The sequence below is a fragment of the Convolutriloba macropyga genome, chromosome 4 (genome assembly GCF_964194025.1).
Source record: "Convolutriloba macropyga chromosome 4, txConMacr16.3, whole genome shotgun sequence".
NCBI classification, from domain to species: Eukaryota; Metazoa; Xenacoelomorpha; order Acoela; family Convolutidae; genus Convolutriloba; species Convolutriloba macropyga.
Genome location: NC_134471.1, coordinates 2,202,350 through 2,222,311, shown reverse-complemented (window position 1 = coordinate 2,222,311; position 19,962 = coordinate 2,202,350). Strand labels below are relative to the sequence as shown.

The window sequence follows — 19,962 nt, the reverse complement described above, 5'->3', positions numbered from 1 at the left end:
CTGGCCCAACGGTGCTCGGAACACGATGCTGAGAGGATCGATGTGGCTTGAGACAATTGGGAAGGAGAGATTGACGAAGCTGAAGCTGACAATGAGATGGCACTGGAGAAGGAGACCACCTGACGGGAGAAGATGGTCCAGCGAAGAGATGGATGGCCATCCCTTCAAGCATCGACGAAGAAAACGATTTGAAAAATGCTGAGTAAAGTTGAGTAACTTTACTTCATGATGGTCACTTCTTATCAAGCTGGTCTTTTTTATGTTTTATTTGAATTCCGATGTTTAGTCATTAACTAATAGTGGTCTAAGTTACAACCAGGTTGAATTGGATTGAGCATTGATGATGGTGGTCATAAAAACGTATTATTGATTTCAAAACATCCGAAAACCTGAAGTTGTGAAAAAGAAAAAGGAAAGCAGTGCTTGCGTACAGGAACTTTCTGATGTTTGTATTTTAATTTTTCGTGTAGAGCAAGCTAGTTGTATGTAACTAACCTTGACATTTTATTAGAAAGGTGGGTTGAACCATGAGTTATTGAATTCGAGTTATGTGATATGTTTGAAGGAGAATTTTTGACTGGATGGCCAGGGTAAATGATGGAAAAGGTTGTCGGTCCAACTAGCTCTTTTAACTCAGATAAGATTTAAAAGAAATTGTCGTGGAGTTTTTGGTGTTTAGCTTGTTTGTTATGTGTTTAGTACTTTCAGAGAAAAGACTAGTCTATATAATTCGTTTAATAATTTCAATAGTAGTGCTTAGATTTTGTGATTCAATTTAAGTTGTTGTAATTTGTTAAAAGTGCTGGAGTAGTAGTTCTGCTGATTATTTGTAGTTATCGATGGTTCACAAACTAGTTTACCAGGCTTACGGTAGGTGAACATGTTCAATGCGGGGTGTTGTGGAACTAATAATGGAAAAGATGTGTTTGCAACGAAAGCGGTTGATAATAGGAATGTAATACTGAGAATAAACAAACGAAATATCATTAGGATTAAACAAGGTTGGAGAATGAGATCAAACGGTTTCGTAGCAATCACTTGGGGGAATAATAGTGTAGAAGGGAGGAGTGCATAGTTTGGGAAACCCTATTTTTCTCACAAAAGTGTCGCAATTGCAAGTTATAGAACTTGAATTTCAAAAATCATTCATCAACAAGTTAGTAGTAAGACTGTTGGCTTGCGATTCAATGCCATTTGACAAATCAGACATTTATAGAACAAAAACAGGATGTTTTAGAATTTAAACGAGTGCAGTTTTGATTTTCTGATGTGGATCAAGATTTTAAAATTAGTTACAGATAGGTCTTTACCTTAGCCTGATCAAATTGGGTAGGGAGTTAGTACATTCCACGGGGCAAGTTCCCTCGTTGTCACTTTTAGAGAATTATAGTTACTGTGAGGGGACTTCAAACTTCCAAAAAAGGCTAATTTCTTGAATTGAGTGGTTGACGATTGATTAATTGGTATCGTCTTAAGTCTGATACTGCTTTTGTTTTACTTAGCAATGTATAAAGAAGGCGTTCAGATCATTCAATTGTTCTTTTGAAGTCATGAAAAACTTTACGTAAGAGAGTCATAATTAATGCGGTACATAATGCGAAGTGAACAGATTCTTTCGTTTGAACTTTCTTGTAATTTGTTGAATAACATCACCAAAAGAGTACCGCAACAGAGCTGTCGCTTCGAAGTTGACCTGTAGAGAAGTTGTAATAACGAAGACATTATCGAGAGAGTTGAACTGACTCGATAAAAAGAGAACAACGGAGAACCGCTGTTAGATCAAGCGGCTTAATTGAGAGCAATTTGGAGTACTTCATGTGCTGAGAAATTCTGTTTTGATAGAGAATAGTAGCTCTTTAGTTGTGAATTTGATTACAAAGTTGAAGTTGTGAACCGTCTTTTATAATAAATCTCGGCTCGGATTTTGATTTAGTTTTGTGATCTTTTACATTTCCTGTTCTTTCATTTCATGTTATTTGATTACTCGAATCAATTCTTTATTCCAACTAGAGTTTCTTACAGCCGACAAGATCAGCGTGGGGATAAAAGAACCCTCCAATAGAAGTCCGAACGCCATCAAAACGCCTCTTTCAATGAGTTTTGGGCGCTAGTCAGTCCCCCAGCTAGTCAGCCTAAGCAAAGTACAAAATTCTACACTAAGCATTGAACATATCAATTAAGGCGTGTTTATACATAATGATTTTCGGTTTTTGTACGGTTTTGTGCTGAATTGTGACCGGCTTTGATGTTAAGTATAAAGTTAGACTATTCCCATTAAAATGAGCGATAAAGATCTCTTGCCGTCGCCGTCTGAACCACTTGTAGCTGTCATCGATGCAAGCTTAATGCGTTGCTATCTTCGTACTCGAATGTAAACGTTGCTAAAAATATTCCAATAAATTGGAGTTTCGAAATACTGGTTTTCACCTTTATCAGAATGGAAACAATTTGGAAATTTGGTTTCATAACAATACCCATAATGTCTTCAATGAGAACTTTGTTTCATGTGCGTTTTTTCTGAAGTCTGTCGTTCAAAGTTTGATGTACAGTGGACAATGAACAACCGCTAATATTCAACGCCAGTTGAAACAATGTTAAACTAAATATCGAATTTAAAAGGTAAATATCGAGTGATCATTTTAAAAGGCAAACATCGAGTGGGAAAAATGCTCTCCAATTTGAGATGCAAGCATTAATCTCAAATTAATCATCGAAATTCTGTAATGAATCGTAATGATTTGACATAGATCAATGAGCTACATAGTCGTCTCTCCGAGAGCGAGAGTACAATCCAGTGCCTGAGAAGTGAAAGAAGAAACCTTTGCTGGGAAGTGTACAATTTACAAGCACAACTTTCAGATGCAGACAGGCCAGCGTACCAAATTGGATTCACCTTTGCAAACATACTGTGGAACGTTAGTCCAGTTCAGAAAAATAGGGTTATTGATCAGCGCAGACGAGATAAAATAGTTATGCACCAAGTGTTTTTTATATTGATTCGGCTGGTGATGTGATTGAAAATTCGAGTAATTCGATACTTTCAATGGAGAAACTCGTGATATATCACTACCAATCATTTTTTATGCCGGAAGTTATTAGCGTTATCATGATAGGTAATCTTAAAAATTTTATTTGGAAATCGGTCAATGTTCGAGTGGTATTCTGACTAGACAGGCGTCCGATAATTTGATAACCGATATCTTGGAACAAACAAGTAATCAAATCGGTGGTATTGTCTTGATCACTCAAAATTTTCTATATCCAAAGATTTAAAGTTTCCCATGATTAAGTAAACAAACTACGGGTCAAGACCCAGTTTTAGGTGCGCGACCCTTGACCGCTCTGATTAGACCAATTGGGTCGCACACCGGTCGCGTGGTTCGACCCAAATAACATGGTCTGGAAAACGCTGGAGTCGCACTAAAGTCTGCGCAATGATCGCACTACGGTCTGATCAAAGACTAAAGTGTGGACATAAGTTGCCTCAAAGTCTGACCTTATATACAATACAATTTATGTACAACCAGAGGTGAAAGAAGTTATATACACAGAAAGAAGAGTTTGAGTTTATAAAATTGAGTTTGAGAAGTTCTTAATAAAACTGATTGTTCTAACTGTAGTAAAAGACTTCCTCTGCTTCGGATGCACTCAGCCACTTCAAGTACCGTAGAGGACTTGCGCTGGCTGAACTTGACGTTTAAAAATGATAATATATCGTTTCCTTGGCTAGCTTCGTGGAAATTGTGTTAAAGGCGAAGGACAAATTCTTCAGGTAAGTATGGTAAAAAAACTAAAATCCAATGGTGAAATATTTAAAGTTGAATGGCCGTGGGTGGGACTCGAACCCACTTGTGTTGATGATCTGTTTCTTCTAGTTGATAGTTCACTGCAATTATATAGGTGTAAGTTTTTCGTGTGAAAGGTTTGTTCTTTCATTTTTAAAATCGTCGCAAATTTTAAAATTGAGATAGGCAAACTGATTTGAACGGTTTCGAACTGAAGCTCCCAGTTGTGATGTTGTATTAGCAAGCCGCGCTAAGTGTCATGTACAACGCTGAAAAGGTTCAGCTTTTCTTTCATATGTATTAACTCTCCGCCTGATGCAATTATAGCTGGGCCTTAGATCGCTGGTGATGTTCTCGGATAATCCTGCTTCGATGTCGAAAAATATTGAGGAGACGACAGAAACTTAAGTTTAATAAAGAGAGGGAGATGTATATTAAAAAAAAGCGTTGTTTCTGACTTGAAAAAGCCTTAAATTAAAGTTGACAATATTAAAAAATTGTTAAAAATGCCACGCTAACCTAAACCATGAAACCACACCATGCACAGTACAATAGTGAATGTTTTTGTTTGTTTTTGATCTGACAGGTGTTTTATTTTAACTAAGTGGAAAGTTGAGGAAAATAGTAAAATAATAAGAAGGTAGAAATGAAAGGCATAAACAGAAAGCGCAACAGTTGGTCATTTCTTACTCATAAATACATTAATGACAGCTGTTCAGCGCCGAATTGACTAGACGAGCGGCTGGCCGAATACTCCTATGACCTCTAATTATTCAGTTGCTTTTCATGTTGTGTTTCTTTTATATAGTAATTGAGTTGGACTCGAACCGCAGTCGGGAGAAAAAAATGTTCGTTCTTCAGTTAATTCTTCAACGCTTTGTTGACCACTGTGCCCTTTTCCTCCTCTTCAAGACGTTTGAAATTTGTTGCAATTGTAATGGATAATAAAAGGAAATAAATATAAAGATGCTGGAGTTGGACTGGAACCGTAGTTGTGTGTACTTTATTCAAACATTTTTGTTCTCTTCGCCCCTGTGCCATTCGGTAACGATCTGACTGCCAGTGTTTCATTTGAACTATCTATTTATCTCTCTCGGTTTTCCAGTTTGTTGTTGTGATTGGTTTTTTCACTGCTTCATTAGATTTTATTTTTGTGCTCTCAGTTCTTCCTTTCTTCCTGTCATTGAGCCCTTTTCTGTTGTTTGAAAGACTATGGTCGGTGATATTGAATTTCCGGGATTAATCTGGGATTGATCCTTTATTTTAAGCTGTCATTTTAGCGCTTAGTCTTTGGTGTATGCGGCTACAAGGTTTTGTATTGGAGATGGTCAGAAGTGCTTTTTCAAGAGTTGAGGGGTAACTATCGTTTGTTATTTATCAGCTCAGATACAGACAGTATGTTAAGTTTTATTGCCTTTTGAATATACCAGTTGCCAATTTTATTTGAAATTCCCTGACTGACTTCATGTTTGCCTCTGCGTAGAGCTTTTGAACCTGGTGCCAACTCAGTTTTCAAAGGCAAATTCGTTGAGCTCGGTTTTGCACGTTTTGTATTTAATTGACAAGTGCGTGTGAATGATCCAGCCAGCAAGCAATTGAGTACAGAAATAGGGGTCGGATCCGAGATTTGTAAACTAAAATTAAACTTTCTTCGTTAACGTTTAGATTACTAAGCTTCCAGATTTGAAATAGCCGGTTGTTCGCTCTTCGTACTAAATCTTTGCAATGTTCATTCCACTTGAGTCGTGGAGTGAAAGTGATACCCAAAAATTTTATCGATTGTGTCTTTTGAATTGATATGTTGAGTTCAAGAGACGGTTCTTTCTTTGAGGCTTTTTTTAATATCAGGTATTGAGTTTTTTTGGTTTATTTTAATTTTCAGTGAGTCACACCAATCAATTAGACTGTTCAGTGATGATTGGAGACGTTTTGGAATTAATTCAGCGGATCGTGACCTATATTAGAGTAAAGTCAACAGCGAACTGTGAGATGTGGGCTTTTGTTTGAGGCAAACGACTGACGTATGCGAGAAAGAGGATAGGAGCAATTACACGCTCCCTTTAGGTACTCCAGCTGGCGGTTTGAAACTATCACTGACAGTAAATTTTATCTTCACGAAAAGGTTCCGTTGCGATAAAAATGAATTAATCCACCTTATGATTTAAATATTCAGCCCAATCGAATTTAATTTGTGAACAAGTCCTAAACGCCATACATCGAACGCTTTTTCGACATCCAAGCATACGAAACCAACCATTTCAGACCACTGGAAGATTTCATTGACGGGCTTATTGAGTTTAATGAGGTTGTCTGTGGTGCAGCGGTGTTTCCTATAAGCACTCTGAGTCTCGCCGAATGTATTTTGACTTTCACAATGTTCCATTACAATGTTTTTCTTAACAGTTTCACATATTTTGGCTATGCAATTTGTAAGGCTATTGGGTCGGTAGTTTTTGAACTTCGACCGGTCTTTGTCTTGTTTTGCTATCATTTTAATCTGGGATTCTTTCCAGTTAACTGGAATATACCAGTTATTAATGGAGCTAGATATGAGGAGACAGGCAAGGGCTTTAAAATTTCTTAGGCAACTCTTTTAGGAGTTTATAGCAAATCTTATCCGGCCCAGGGCATTTTTTTCTCGACTCTTTTGAGATTTCATCAAACTCCTTCTTTGTTGTAACCACAATGGCAAGCTGTTCAAAATCTACATTTGTATTTAGTTTTGCTTTGGTTTCATTCTGAACATTGTCGCAAAGTTCAGAAAATATTGATGATTTTGTTTCGTGATTTTTCATTGTGTCTTTTAGCAGCTGTATGAAAATTTCATTTTTCTCTGTCTGTGACCGCCGCGCAATCTTTGTAGAATAATTGGGTATTATGCTGTTTTTTTGGGCTCGTTTTCATTGGTTAGTTCTTTTTATCGCTTTCCAGAAACCTTTGCTACCCTTATCACAGGCACTTTCCAAGACCTTTGCTCTTGTTCTGGCCGCCTCATTGATCGTTTAGTTTCTTTCTGTAGGTAGTTTTTCTCCGTTTTTAGAGAACTACAGTGATCGCTAACAGCAATTTTGAGCTCTTTTTGCCTTCTTCTCTTCAGTTTTATCAGTTTTTGTGTTTCAACACTGTAGGGGAAACCTTTCTTGTTGATGCAGGACTCTTCGAGATTTGTGTATTAATTCAACCAAATTGCTGCTGAACTGATTTAATTCATCCTTTTTTGGATACGTCGCAGGCCAGAGATTTGATGATCTGTTAAATTTTTGCGCGTTTTCTCTAAACTGTCTGCAGTTCATTTTCGAGTTTAGCTGAAAATTTTGCCTTTTCTTAGTTTCATTGTGGAAATTGTAATTTTGTGATCACTGCCTAGATCTTCTGATACTTGAAAATCGTTAAAATGCGTAAAGAGTGAATTATCGCAAAAGTGCAGATCTAACATGTTTTTTCATTTTCCATCAAATTACTGACAGTTGTGATAACCGTTGTTCAGTAGCTTAAAAGTGCCCTCGTCATTATATTTTGGAAGCTTTTCTCCATTTTCAGATTAATAGGAGCAGTTTAGTTCTTGTTGGGGAGCATTGAAGTCGCCTCAAACGAAGACATTTTCCAACTTTCCTGAAAAAATTTTCTTGGTTGACAGTGGCTTTCCAGGGTAATTGTGAACAGTTATTATCCAAAAATCATCAAAAAAGGGCAACTTAATGCAAAGTTTTAGTGTTTCTAGTGTTCGCCCATTGCTATCGGTTTCTTTTTCTACTTTTTCTGTTTGCTTGAAAGCAGTCATGTTTTTCACTTAGATAGCAGAGCCATGATGAGCGATGTTTCCGTTGCAACGATGTAGTTGTTGGGAGGGGTTGATTTCTTCCACTTCTTAACTTCATTCAAGCAAATTACATCTTTGTCTTCTGCTGAAAAAATTGAGATAGCTTTTTTGGTGTTATGGTAGGCAGCGACAGTTGCATTGCAAAATTTTGAGCTTATCCATTTTGCGAAAAGTTTTGGCTGTTTGGTAGGTTGTTTGACTGAATTGAAATATCACGAGCCGTATTTGCGCTTTTAATGCTGTCATGTATTCTTTGGCCATCAATTTTATCATTGAGGATGCGTGAGGCGCTGTTGGAGACAATATTTATTATGTCACTGTAGAACATAGTGTTAAGAAGAACTTTTCGTATTTTGCTCAAATCTTCAGCTACTAGAACAGCAATTTTTTCAATCGATGGCGTTAGCTCAGTGTTTGCGTGAGGTTTCATTTTTTCAGCTACGGCTGAGAATTTATTCTCATTTATCTTTTTCGAGGCCTCTGCTAACTTGTGCTGATATGCTGGACAGCCTCGGTAAACTGTGCCTCGGTTCTTTTGCAACAGTGCATTCTTTAATACTGTGATCTTGAGAGCAGCGAAGACATTGAATTGCATTACTGCATTCCCTTGCGGAGTTGGACTAATTATTGACATTTGAAACATAGCATTACATGTGGTGGTTCTCGGCTTGCTTCGCATTGGTGTAGCTGCCAGCCTATTTTGAAGCCATGATTTCGTGCTGCGTTGACTTGATTGTTTGATTCCTCAATCACACTTATTAGTTTTGTTGGTCGGCTAGTTGCTCGACTTGCTATTCTTGACACTTTGGTGGCATTCTTTCCGTTGTTATTTAGGAGTTCTTCTTTTACCTCATCTTTTTTCATGCTGTGAACGTTTGCAATGACAAAACTTGGTTTAGTTGTAGGCTTAGGAAGTGTGTTCCTGGCATTCACTTTAGCATTTAGGCCTGCTTTAGGTTTAATGACAGCATTAGGTATTCTCTTGAATAAAGGTCCTCTGGTTGAATAATGAAATCGGTTTCGTTCTTCAGTTCTATGATTTGCTTCATCTTGACTGCTGGAAAGTTCGACTTGATTGCTCTTGCAAACTGTTTTTGTGAGGGTCTCGGATCAATTAGAACAATCATAGGTCTTACGTTGTTGATAGGGGTTGGCCATTGTTTTCTGAATCATTTCCTTTTATTCCCCACTTCAGTAAAGTCGCTTTCATCTTGCGTTGATTATTCTATTGTCATTTTGGCCTCAGATAAAAGTCTGTCAATTTAGCTCATGTTAAGAATCAGCCTCAATGAGGATCTGATTTTTCAATTGTTCTCTAGAGGCTAGATCCGGACTATTTTTTCCAATAACAAATTTTGTAGTTAACCCTGTTAAGAAGACTAAGGGCTCTTCAGTAAGGGAGAGAGCAACTTTAAAAAAAACTACTGAAAAAGCTTATGCTATGAAAGAATTGGAATCAAGAGAACTTCTGAAGACTAAGGTTAAGAGAAAAAGGTAAGTGAGAAAGGTAATTGAAAAAGTCAGTTTTTTAAATCTTAGGCAACTTTTAGTGAAAAATCTCTTTTTATGAAAAACTCACTCTCAAAGGACGTTCCTACTCAAAGTGAAGTACTTGCTTGAGGCTTTCCTATCACACTTTGAGGTACTGTTAAAATTTTTATCATCATGGACAACAATTGGGCTAAAGGACATAAGTTGCCTCAAAATCTGAGATCAGAGCAATAACTGACTCTATTTATTTGACTGCAGTTTTATTACCACTGTTTTTGATGACTCAAAATAAAAATTGCAAGCACTTCAGAATCATTTTTTGTTTATAATTTTATCAATTAAATTTGTCCTGACTTTAACATGATATACTATCTTATTCAAATTTGAGTATTATACGTTTGAATTGAATAATTTAAGCAATTTCCATCTAATTATAACATGTATTCGGGAGTGGTCTGATCATAGGGCAAAGTTTGAAGCATGGTCTGATCAGAGTTAGCGTTGGTCTCACTAAAGTCGCACAAATGTTTGTGTAGCACAAAAGTTGTACGAAATTTTTGGGTCGCACAATAGTCTGATCAGAATGTTTTGGGTCGCATGATGGTCTGATCAGAGACGTTTGGGTCGCTGTAAGGTCTGATCAGGTGGTAAAGTCTGGGAAATGGTCTGATCAGTGCGGTCTGGGGTCGCGCACCTAAACAAACCTGGGTAGTTTTGATCTTTCCTACTCTGTTTGCTTTGGAAAACCGTGGCTCAACAGAACAATCAAAAACTAAACGAGTTAGTATCAGAAATTGAAATCAATAGGAAAGAAATATGGAGATGAAAATATAAAGACAAGCTTTGGACTTCTGGTGTATGAAACTTATTCTTAATTGTCTTAGTTACCGGGTTCAATGTTTTTGGTACTAATTCGAACACCTGTATCATCTCTTCAAGTATTAGATATATGTCTAACTATAGAGCGTTTTTAAAGTGGTGAACCATTTCTCTGACAGCTAATCGATCTTTTTGACAAACTTCAGGGTTTTATTGGGGCGTCTTGTTGATATAACTGTAAAGTCACTATATCTAGCAACCTAAGTCAGTTAAACCATGCCATAGATTAGATAATATTCAACCTTTTTAAAATTCTTCAATTTCGATGAGCTTATATTTTAAGTTAATCGAATTTTTTGCTTGCAAGTTTTTTGGAAAAATAAAAAACTTTTTATGTGAAAGTTTTAATGTAATAAAATGATAGGGACTAATATTAGAACAAGCTTCTTGTTAAACTTTGATAGTGAGTCTTGATGAGTCAACAGACACTGAATCTAGAATATTGAATAAATCCTTGGTCTCAAGAACACATTGCTCTTACCTTACGTCAGTAGTGATGTGTCTTTCTGGGCAAACTACGGGGGGGGGGACATAAGTGTCTTCCCGTGAACACTACGGGGGGGACACAAGTGTCTTCCTGGGCAAACTACAGGGTGGGACACTTTGAAATTCTTTCTCCTTATTTCCCCTGCCATGCATGAAACTAATCTTAGGAAACCATTTTCCCTCCACTTGCGTGACTGGTTTGCCGCTTTGGGCTTGAAGCCATTTTAACTACCACCGCTTTGAAAGTTGATTCGTCATATGTCTGCGCCAGGGTACTTTAATCTTGTTTTGGTCTGGGCAAACTACGGGGGGGGGGACATAAGTGTCTTCCCGTGAACACTACAGGGGGGGACACAAGTGTCTTCCCGGTCAAACTACAGGGGGGGGGACACAAGTGTCTTCCTGGGCAAACTACAGGGTGGGACACAAGTGTCTTCCCGGTCAAACTACAGGGGGGACACTTAGATTTTTTCTTTGTTTTTCTCTGAGTCTTAAGGAGGGGAGGGGGGACACTTGCATTTTAAAAAAAAATCAGTTTAAGGAAACCAACCAGGAAGAACTTTAAAAACCTTGGGGGAAAAGGAGCTGTCATGTAGACACAAACAAAAAAAAAGTAACTATCATACCCTGCAAAAGTCGCCTAATTTTCATTTGTCTATAATGCTTGCTCAAAAACAGCATGACAACTATCGCGACGGTAGATTTAAAAACCATTCATGAAATCTATAATTTAATAAAAACAGACTATCCAGAGCATAATGAAAGATTTCTTTACTTTTTGGCAACCTGCTTGCACTTGGACCCTGATGTTAACCTCGAAATTGCACTAAAACTGAGGCCTTATGGTGGGATCATTGGAATAGATAACTCTTCACTGGATACTTATTTGAAATCATTTAAAGTGCTTCGCTTACATGCAATTCTTCATGATGCCTCTGGATTTATTGCAGAGTATAGCCAAAAGGGTCCAGGATACTCTTACGTTTTGCCTTGTCCAATCACAAACGCTTACGTTGGTCACCTGACAGGTTTATTCTTCTGCATGTTCGTGAAAACTTTTAAACGTAACTTATTCAGTTTGCAGGAATGTTGAGTCCGGAGATTGTTGTTATAGATTTTGAAGGTTTTCGACACAAAAAGAGTGGATTCATTATAAAAGAATTATCTATTTGTTCAAACAACTACTCAGACACGGTTCTTTTTCTTCCTCCAATTTCCTTCAACTCGTTGTCCTCAAGTGAGAGGAAATCGCATCAGTGGGTATCGAAGCCTTTGCATGGTATTTCGTGGGACAGCGGCAGCTACCCTTACTGGTTTCTATCACAAATATTTATAGCAATCAAGATTCGTTTTCCTACTGCTAAATTCTACGCAAAGGGGAAGGAGAAGACGGAGACATTGCAAAAACTCCTTCAAAAAGACGTCACAAATTTAGAAACATTGCTATGTCCAAAAATTGAAGAAATCTTCACTCCAGTAGAGCACTTGACTTGTTCACTTAATTCATCTATACTACCATTCAAACAAAAGAAAAAGCATTGCGCAAAGAGAAAGGCACAGGTGTACTTTTATTGGATAACACTACCAACCAATGAGTCGTCGTGTGGAGAAAGCAACTCCTTCAGTTCTTCAAGTGAATTTATCTCCAAATTTGACAGTATGCAGTTGCATTGCGAGTGATAACCAGTTGACAGTGACTTTTCTGAAAGAAGAAAAAATTGATTCTCGTGGACAAACTATACTGAGGAAGCAGCAAATACTTTGTAATACTACTGAAATTGAAACATTAAAGAAATATCTTTCACTGCTGGAGTACTTTCAAATGTATCATGTCTTTACAAGAGAAAATGAAAAAACTGAAACTAACCCCTTTACCTACGCCCGAGTATCCAGTGCCAGTACCAGTACCCCTGGACGATGAGAGTCTCCCCGATGAAATCAAAGAGGTAGTCAGAGAAGGAAAGGTGGAGTCAATTGTCTACTATGGCAATGACTACGGATTCCAAGCGAACTATAAAGTAAAATATAAGAAGGAAGACAAAAACTCTGAATTTATTACATACGAATTTTTAATGGTTGGTGAACTAACTAAATAATAAACTAACAGAATTTTTGAATTAAATTCATTTTTGAAAATCATTTGCTTTCAAAATGAGTCAATCAGGAGATCAATAAGATTGCGCTGGCAGTGGAGGAGCAGGAATCACTGACTTGGTTTTTGATGATCAAAACCAAGAGAGACGGTCTTGGAGGTTTTGCAATTCTAGATTACCGCGCTCTGAGGTAGTTTATTTTACACAAGTTTCGATAATAGTTTTTCTTATTGTAGTTTCACTGACCAAATTAGTTTTCTTCCACCTCGATTGTGAAGAATCAACATTTTGGTTTTCATTGCTATCGTGCACAGTTGGATACGCACTTCCAAATCCTAAGTTATGAATAAAATAATGTCAACGAGTGATCGTCTCTTCATGGCAGTCTGTGGTCCTTCAGGTTGTGGAAAGACCTAAATTAGTTTTCAAATGCTTCTTAAGAATACGTTTTTCCCTAATTTCAAGTCAATATACTATTTCTATCAACATGATCAACCAAAATTTCAAACGATGGAGCGTAACTTGAACATTTATTTTACCAAATTCTCGGGATTTGAATTCATTTCACAGTTGGAAAACTGTTTGCTCGTCTTTGACGATTCTTGCGAGAAAATTTTCAATGACAAGGAGTTTTCAAAACTTGCAACAGCTGGACGCCACAAAAAAATCAGTGTTATCTATGTTAAGCATAATTTGTTTCAACAGAGTAAATGGTCTCGAACAATTGATCTCAACACAACACACATCATTTTGTTCAAATCTCCCAGAGATATACAGCAGATAAGTTATATTGGAAAACAACTCAATAACACAAACTTTTTAAAAGACAGCTATGATCTTGCAACAAAACAACCATTCGGACACATTTTGATTGATTTAGACCCAAAAACAACCGACTCACTACGTTATTGTTCAAATATTGTACCACCGGGGCCAACAATTTTCTATCTGCCATCTTCCAAAGCTGTAATTACCCACCTCACAAATGAGAGAGAAAGAGATATGTATGCTGAGGCGAATGCTCGAAATGCCGGAAAGCATGCTAAAAAAATTCATCAAAAAATCATCAAATAAATTTATAAAATTTCTCTGTGAATGCTTTCTCAATGTTATAAATGGAAACGTGCCCACAGATAAAAGTTTACTTGAAAACTACGAAACATCATTCCGACATTTTCTTTCCAAAGAGACAAGTTTGAGGAAAAAGCGTCAGCTATTGGTAAAAAATTTACATCTACTTCGAAGCATAAGTCTCTCTTGTTACCTTTACTTGAAGAAGTAGCAATGCATGCGGAAGAGTTTGTCTTGATACCAAAAAGAATGTTTGTGTCAAGACAACCGACTAGGACAGAAATTTTAGATAATCCCATTTATAAACAGAAAGCTGCTCAATTGTCACTCCTCCAACGAAACAACCCAACCGATTTTGAAAGCAAAGAGGCGATTGAACAGGAAACTAATAAAACTAATATCGTGAACAAGCGCAAAAGAAGAAGAACAAGTAGTGTTGATTTAAAAAGTGAATTGGATGATGGAAGTGAAAGTGTACAGTCTTTCTTTAGCGATGATGGCGAAATTGAGCCCTCATTGAAAAAAAGACAATCAGACTTTGACTCTATAATGTCAGAAGTAGAATTAATGGAAGAAAGCAAAATCCAAAGAGCGGAAATCATCCTAAACAAGATATTAAGTTCAGAAACAGTTTCCATTGAGGACCCGAGTGGTTTCCTTCATATTGAGGACAAACCTATGAGAGTTAAAGTGTCAACTTTTTTGTACAATTTGCAACAGCCGACAAAGAAAGTTGACCTAGCCGTGTACACAAATATTTTACACAAACTCAAGATACCCCCGCACTTGGTATCCACCACTCATGCTAAAAAAGTTCTCAAAGAAGTTTACAGCGATGAGGAGAAAGAAGAGGAAACCAAACAAATTCAAGGAGAATCAGAAAAACAACAAAGAAGCGAACAGAGCAGTGGAAGTCAAAGTAAAGCCTCCGGATCAAAAACTGCAGAACCAAAAAATCAAACAAACAAAAAGACAGAGCAGGAGACGAAAGGAAAAAAATGGTCTAACTATTAAAGATGTGAAACTACTGGATAGACTCTATTCTAAAGGTCCAGCATCATTCGGAAGTTGAAAGCGATTAAAAGATTTCAGCAAACTGCCAATGACAAAAGTCAAAATGTATTTGGAAACAAAACCATCCTTCACAAAATATCGTGCACAGCGGTTGAATTTTCCGCGATTAAAAGTAATCGTCAACGATCTGAATGAAATCTGGTCTTTAGATTTAGCTCATGTTGATAAACTTGCAAAATACAATGGTGATGTTAAATATTTGCTCGTAGCAGTTGACTGCCTCTCGAGGTATCTACGTGTTGAACCGTTGAAAACAAAAAATGCAACAGAAACCGCAAAGGCCTTCCGAAACATGATCAAACACAAGCAACCACAAAAAGTTTGGGTGGATGATGGCACTGAGTTTTTGGGAGCTTTCAAAACACTCTGCAAAAAACGAGGAATTCATTTGTATAGTACTTTCAGCGAAAAGAAGTCTGCGTTTGCAGAAAGAAACATCAGGCCACTTAAAAATATTATTTACCGATATTTGAAGGAAAAATGGACGTATTCTTATATTAACAATTTGGATCAAAAACTATCAACTCCCGTGTTAATCGTGTCACCAAACTTGCTCCTAACAAAGTTACCAAAAAAGATGTACCAAGACTTGTATCATTAACAGTGGAGACACGTCGCAGTCAAAAACCAAAACTTTACGTGGGTGACTTTGTTCGAATCGTTAAAAAGGAAAAAACTTTCCGAAAAGGATACAAGCAATCTTTCACTGACGAAGTTTTTGAAATTGCCGTTATTCCGACGCTTAATCCACCTACATATTCTCTTATTGATTCTAATAAAGAAATTATCCAGGGCAAGTTTTACCAGCCAGAATTACAACTAGTACGAGAATCTCCAAATCAAAATGAGTAGTAACCGTTTTGAGGATGAGTTCACAGTACACGTTATATCATCTGCTTCGATGGACATTTTCCAGGAAAACACTTTAGCAAATTTTAGAAATTTTTTCAATGATGAAATTAATCTCACAGGAGACTGGAGAGTGGCTCTGAGTGAAATCATTTTTCCAACAAAAATTGAACACATAGTTAATGGAGATTTGGTTGCGTTCAGTCTCAGGGGATATGAGGAATCACAAAATCGCGCAACTGGATCCAACGTCATTTCACGACCCTACAATGGAGAAAAATTAGCGTTTATGGCTGGCACTTATGATACAGTTGCTCAACTTTTAGCAACTATCAAGAGAACAGTTGGACTGCCTAACTTCTCTTTCCGAGAAATCAAAAGCAGTGGGAAATAAGAAATGATTTTTGGTAAATACGAGAGAATTACCTTTCCAAGTCAAGAAATACCCAGTATAATTGGCTTTAAAGGTATTCCAGATGGTTACGGAATTCATATTGGATACAAAATGATTCCCACAACAGCGAACCGATTAATGAAAAATGATGATACGAAAGCCTATTATGGTGATTTTCCAGCAGACCTTTGCGCTGGAAAGCATTTAATTTTTATTTACACAAACATTATTGAATATCAGTATGTGGGTGATGCGAAAGCACCATTGTTAAGAGTCATTGATTCAAAACAGCGTTTGAAAAACGGTAGCGTTTGTGAGTTGGAGCCCACTCACCGGATAGTTTTCACAAATTTAGACTACAAAAAACTACTTTCGAACACCATTCAATCAATATCAGTTGAGCTACGAACTGAAACGCGACAGTTAGTTCCCTTTTCGGGGACTGGTAAAGTTATTTTAACACTACAATTTAAAAAATTTGGTGAATAAATGGATTCCTACTACGCAAACCAAGCATCATCATTGCCTCACTTTTCCGGTCACTATAGACAAAGAGGTAGTGGTTTTGGAGCATTAGCTAGCGGTATTGGACGTGTTGCACTGCCACTTGCTCGGAAGTTTGTTTTGCCAGCAGCTAAACGCATCGGAAAAGAACTGTTGCAACAAAGCGTCCCTGAGTTGATGGATGTTATCGGTAAAAAGAAATCACCAAAGCAAGCTCTAAAGAACGCCATATCAAACACAGTGAAAAAACAAACAGGTGGATCTTTAGCCCTCCGAATGCGACGAACGAGAAGAATGAGAAGGAATTCAAAACGCTTACGCGCTGGACCAAGGAAAACAACCAAACGCAAAACCACCATTTCACGAAAAAGAGTACCCAAAAGAAGTCGGTCGGACTTCTTCGCCAAAGTAAAAGATGATCGGTAATATGTTACCAGCCGAAGCAACGCATAGTTCGTTAGATTTATTCGAGAAACCAGCTCTCCTTGTTACATTTGATGGAAGTTTTTGTCAGAAATTGGGACCGGTTTACAGCCCTAATGGACCAATGCTAGAGTTTGAAGTTGCAGGAGACCGCAACAATTTCATTGATCTCCAAAAAATTTTTCTTGAAATCAAGTGCAAGATTGTACAGTCTTCTGATGCTGATTTGAAATATGACAACACTGCTGCTGCAGATGTGACTAAAACAGACGCGCCATACTTTTGTAACAATGTCCTACATTCACTTTTTTCCGATTGTACAGTATCTGCTAACGGTTTGAAAATTTCAAGTGCCAATGGTAACTATGCCCACAAAAGTTTCATCGAAACCGGGTTTTCTCACAATAAAGATGCCAAAAGCACGTGGTTGGCATGTCAAGGCTATTCTTATGAAGCAAACCCCGGGGGAATTGCAGCATCCGAAATCACCAGACGAAAAACTTTAGTCAGAGCATCTGCTGAGTGTACATTTTACGGAAAGGTGGCGGTTGATTTCTTTACCTGTGATCGACATCTTCTCAGTGGTGGTGTAACACTCCGAATCTCTTTTCGGCGATCAATTGACGATTTTTCTTTAATTTCAGATGACGCTGCAAAATCCTACAAAATAAAAATTACAGAAGCTAACTTATATGTACGGAAAATGACGCTGAACGATGATGTTGTGTCAGCAATAGAAAAGACCCTGCTGTCCAGTCCAGCATCCTATCCTTACCTAGAAACGATTACAAAAACTTTTCTAGCTTCTGCCGGTTTGCAGAGCTGGAAGCAAGAGGATGTTTTTGGCAGAGAACCCATTAGAAGACTCGCCATTTGCTTAAACACGAACGAAGCTTTCCTCGGAAGCAAGCTGCTTAACCCATTTCACTATAGAAAAATCAATTTGGAACAAATTTGCATTTACCGTAATGGTCTTCCCGTTGCTGATAGTCCTATTTCAACTGATGATTCAAAAGGTGTTTACTTTAACACTATGTCAGATCTAGCCTATATCGACAATGGACATGGAATCAGTCTAGAAGACTACCCAAATCATTTTATTATGGTTTTCGATCTGACGAGTACTCAGCAGGCGTCTCACGATTTTATTCACCCTGAACTTACAAATTGTTCTGTATCAATTGACCTAAAGTTTTCTGCTGCCTTAGCTCATAATGTAGAAATATTCATTATTGGGGAAAAAGCAAGTACCATTTATATTGATTCGGCGCGGAAAGTTTCAAAGAACCATATTTTAACAAACTAATGGACGAAGACAACTTGAACTCTCTAATTCAGAGATGTTCGGAACTCAAATACAAATTGCGTGGAGTTTATGCGGCTGATAATTTTCCAACCAACTTAACCGACAACAGCTTCATTATAGTCAATAATTCAACGTCTGCGTCAATTGGAACCCATTGGATTCTTCTCTGCCAAAAAGATCAAAAAATTATTTTTGCAGATCCCTTAGGCCAAACTCTATCGTCATACAAACACTTGCAGAGCAGAATAGTCTCAAACTTTAATGTTAATACCGTATATGAATTACTGAGAAACCAACCTATACAGAAACAAAACTCAATTTTGTGTGGCTTATTTTGTATTTATATTGCTCATATTTTTTTCAGTGGACAAAAACTTGTAAAAATGAGTGATATTGATTTGCTTCGTTTTGCGCTTCATATGATGTTCTAACATTACTAACCTATATTGAAAATAAATTTTTTTTTCAAAATTTAATTTTTTCTTCATAAAGGAAACGAACACACAGAACATCAGAATCAATTTCCAACTTTCCATATCCACTAATAAAAATATCCATTACTTGACAAAAAGCACCAACATGCGGTCCAGAGAGAATCGATTGAAATCTTTTCAGAGTTTCAGTTGTTAGTTGATCAGTTTGAATTGGTTGATTTTTTTGCTTTGATGCATTTAATTCCAAACTTTTGTGTCCAGCAAAGTTTCGGTATAAGCAGTCAGGTTGTTGAAATTTGTTTGTGACGTTTTTCGTAAAAATTGGCATACGCTTTTGAATGGAAGCAGTAGTGTCTGCTTTTGAGAATCCGTTGAAATTGTTTTTGTTGTACTCCACTGCCAGCAAGAGTTTTTGAAAAACATCTCCCTTTGCCTCCAGTGTATCCGAAGACGAGAACAGATACTTGAAAGTTGTAAAAAGACACGGAACTGAACACGGTTTTGTTTGTTTGAGAAAGTCTGCTGAGAACTCCGACACGTCGATAAGAACATGGTAATGATTAGTAGGGTTATAATCACAGTGGACACTCTCAAAATGCATGCAAAAGGCAAAGTTCTTGAGAGAAGAAAAATTAGGTTTTTCTTCCGATATGAAATATTTAAAGTTTTTCCGAAACTGCTTGAAGAAACCCGGAGAACGCTCATACATCGCTTCCACCATTTTCTAATATATTATAATTAGTCTGAATTGTCGTGCTCGTCGTCTTTTTTAGTTTTACGTCTTTTCGCTGCTGGAGCTTTGTTAGCTTGGTCGTTTTCAGTAGCTGTACCTACAGCTCAAACTCATCTAAAGTTAGAGTAATTCGTTGTTGAAGTTCATATTCCTTGTCAACTTTTTTAAATAGCTTGAGAAATACATAGGCACCCGTATTTTCATAAGACTTCACTGTTGCGCGTATCAATCTTTTCTCTGTTCTAGAGATTTCAAAATACACGTCTCCAAACTCTGCGTCCTTATCAGCAGTAAATGGCATTTTCAAGAATTGTGTACTCAAACTGTGTCAAACTACCTGTTTTGAAAAAATTTTCGGAAATGATTATTATTTACAAGTACCTTTAACACACAAAACACAAACAACACTTTAATTGCTTACTACTGATAAGAGCGCTCTTGGTTAACATTTAAGCTTCTGATTTGATTTTGAATGTAAGTCTAGGTTATAAAACTTGGCAATTTTGTCAAAATGTAAGAGAAAACTCGTGACCCTCACTTAAACTGTGTTATTGCGTTGGTAATAAAGTTTATATTTGGATAATATTACTCAACATAGAGCAGGAACTAGTACAATTTAA

At 37.2% G+C, this 19,962-nt stretch overlaps 1 protein-coding gene across 1 annotated transcript in view; it reads left to right on the top strand.

The window, feature by feature from the left end:
* Positions 1 to 2,279: 2,279 nt before the first annotated feature.
* LOC142337950 (heat shock factor 2-binding protein-like) overlaps positions 2,280 to 19,962 on the top strand; it is a 52,479-nt gene continuing 34,796 nt past the window's right edge. The window contains exons 1-2 of the mRNA XM_075387583.1: positions 2,280 to 2,336; positions 2,748 to 2,915. Coding sequence (XP_075243698.1) covers positions 2,280 to 2,336; positions 2,748 to 2,915 — 225 coding nt within the window. The remainder of the gene's footprint in view (positions 2,337 to 2,747; positions 2,916 to 19,962) is intronic.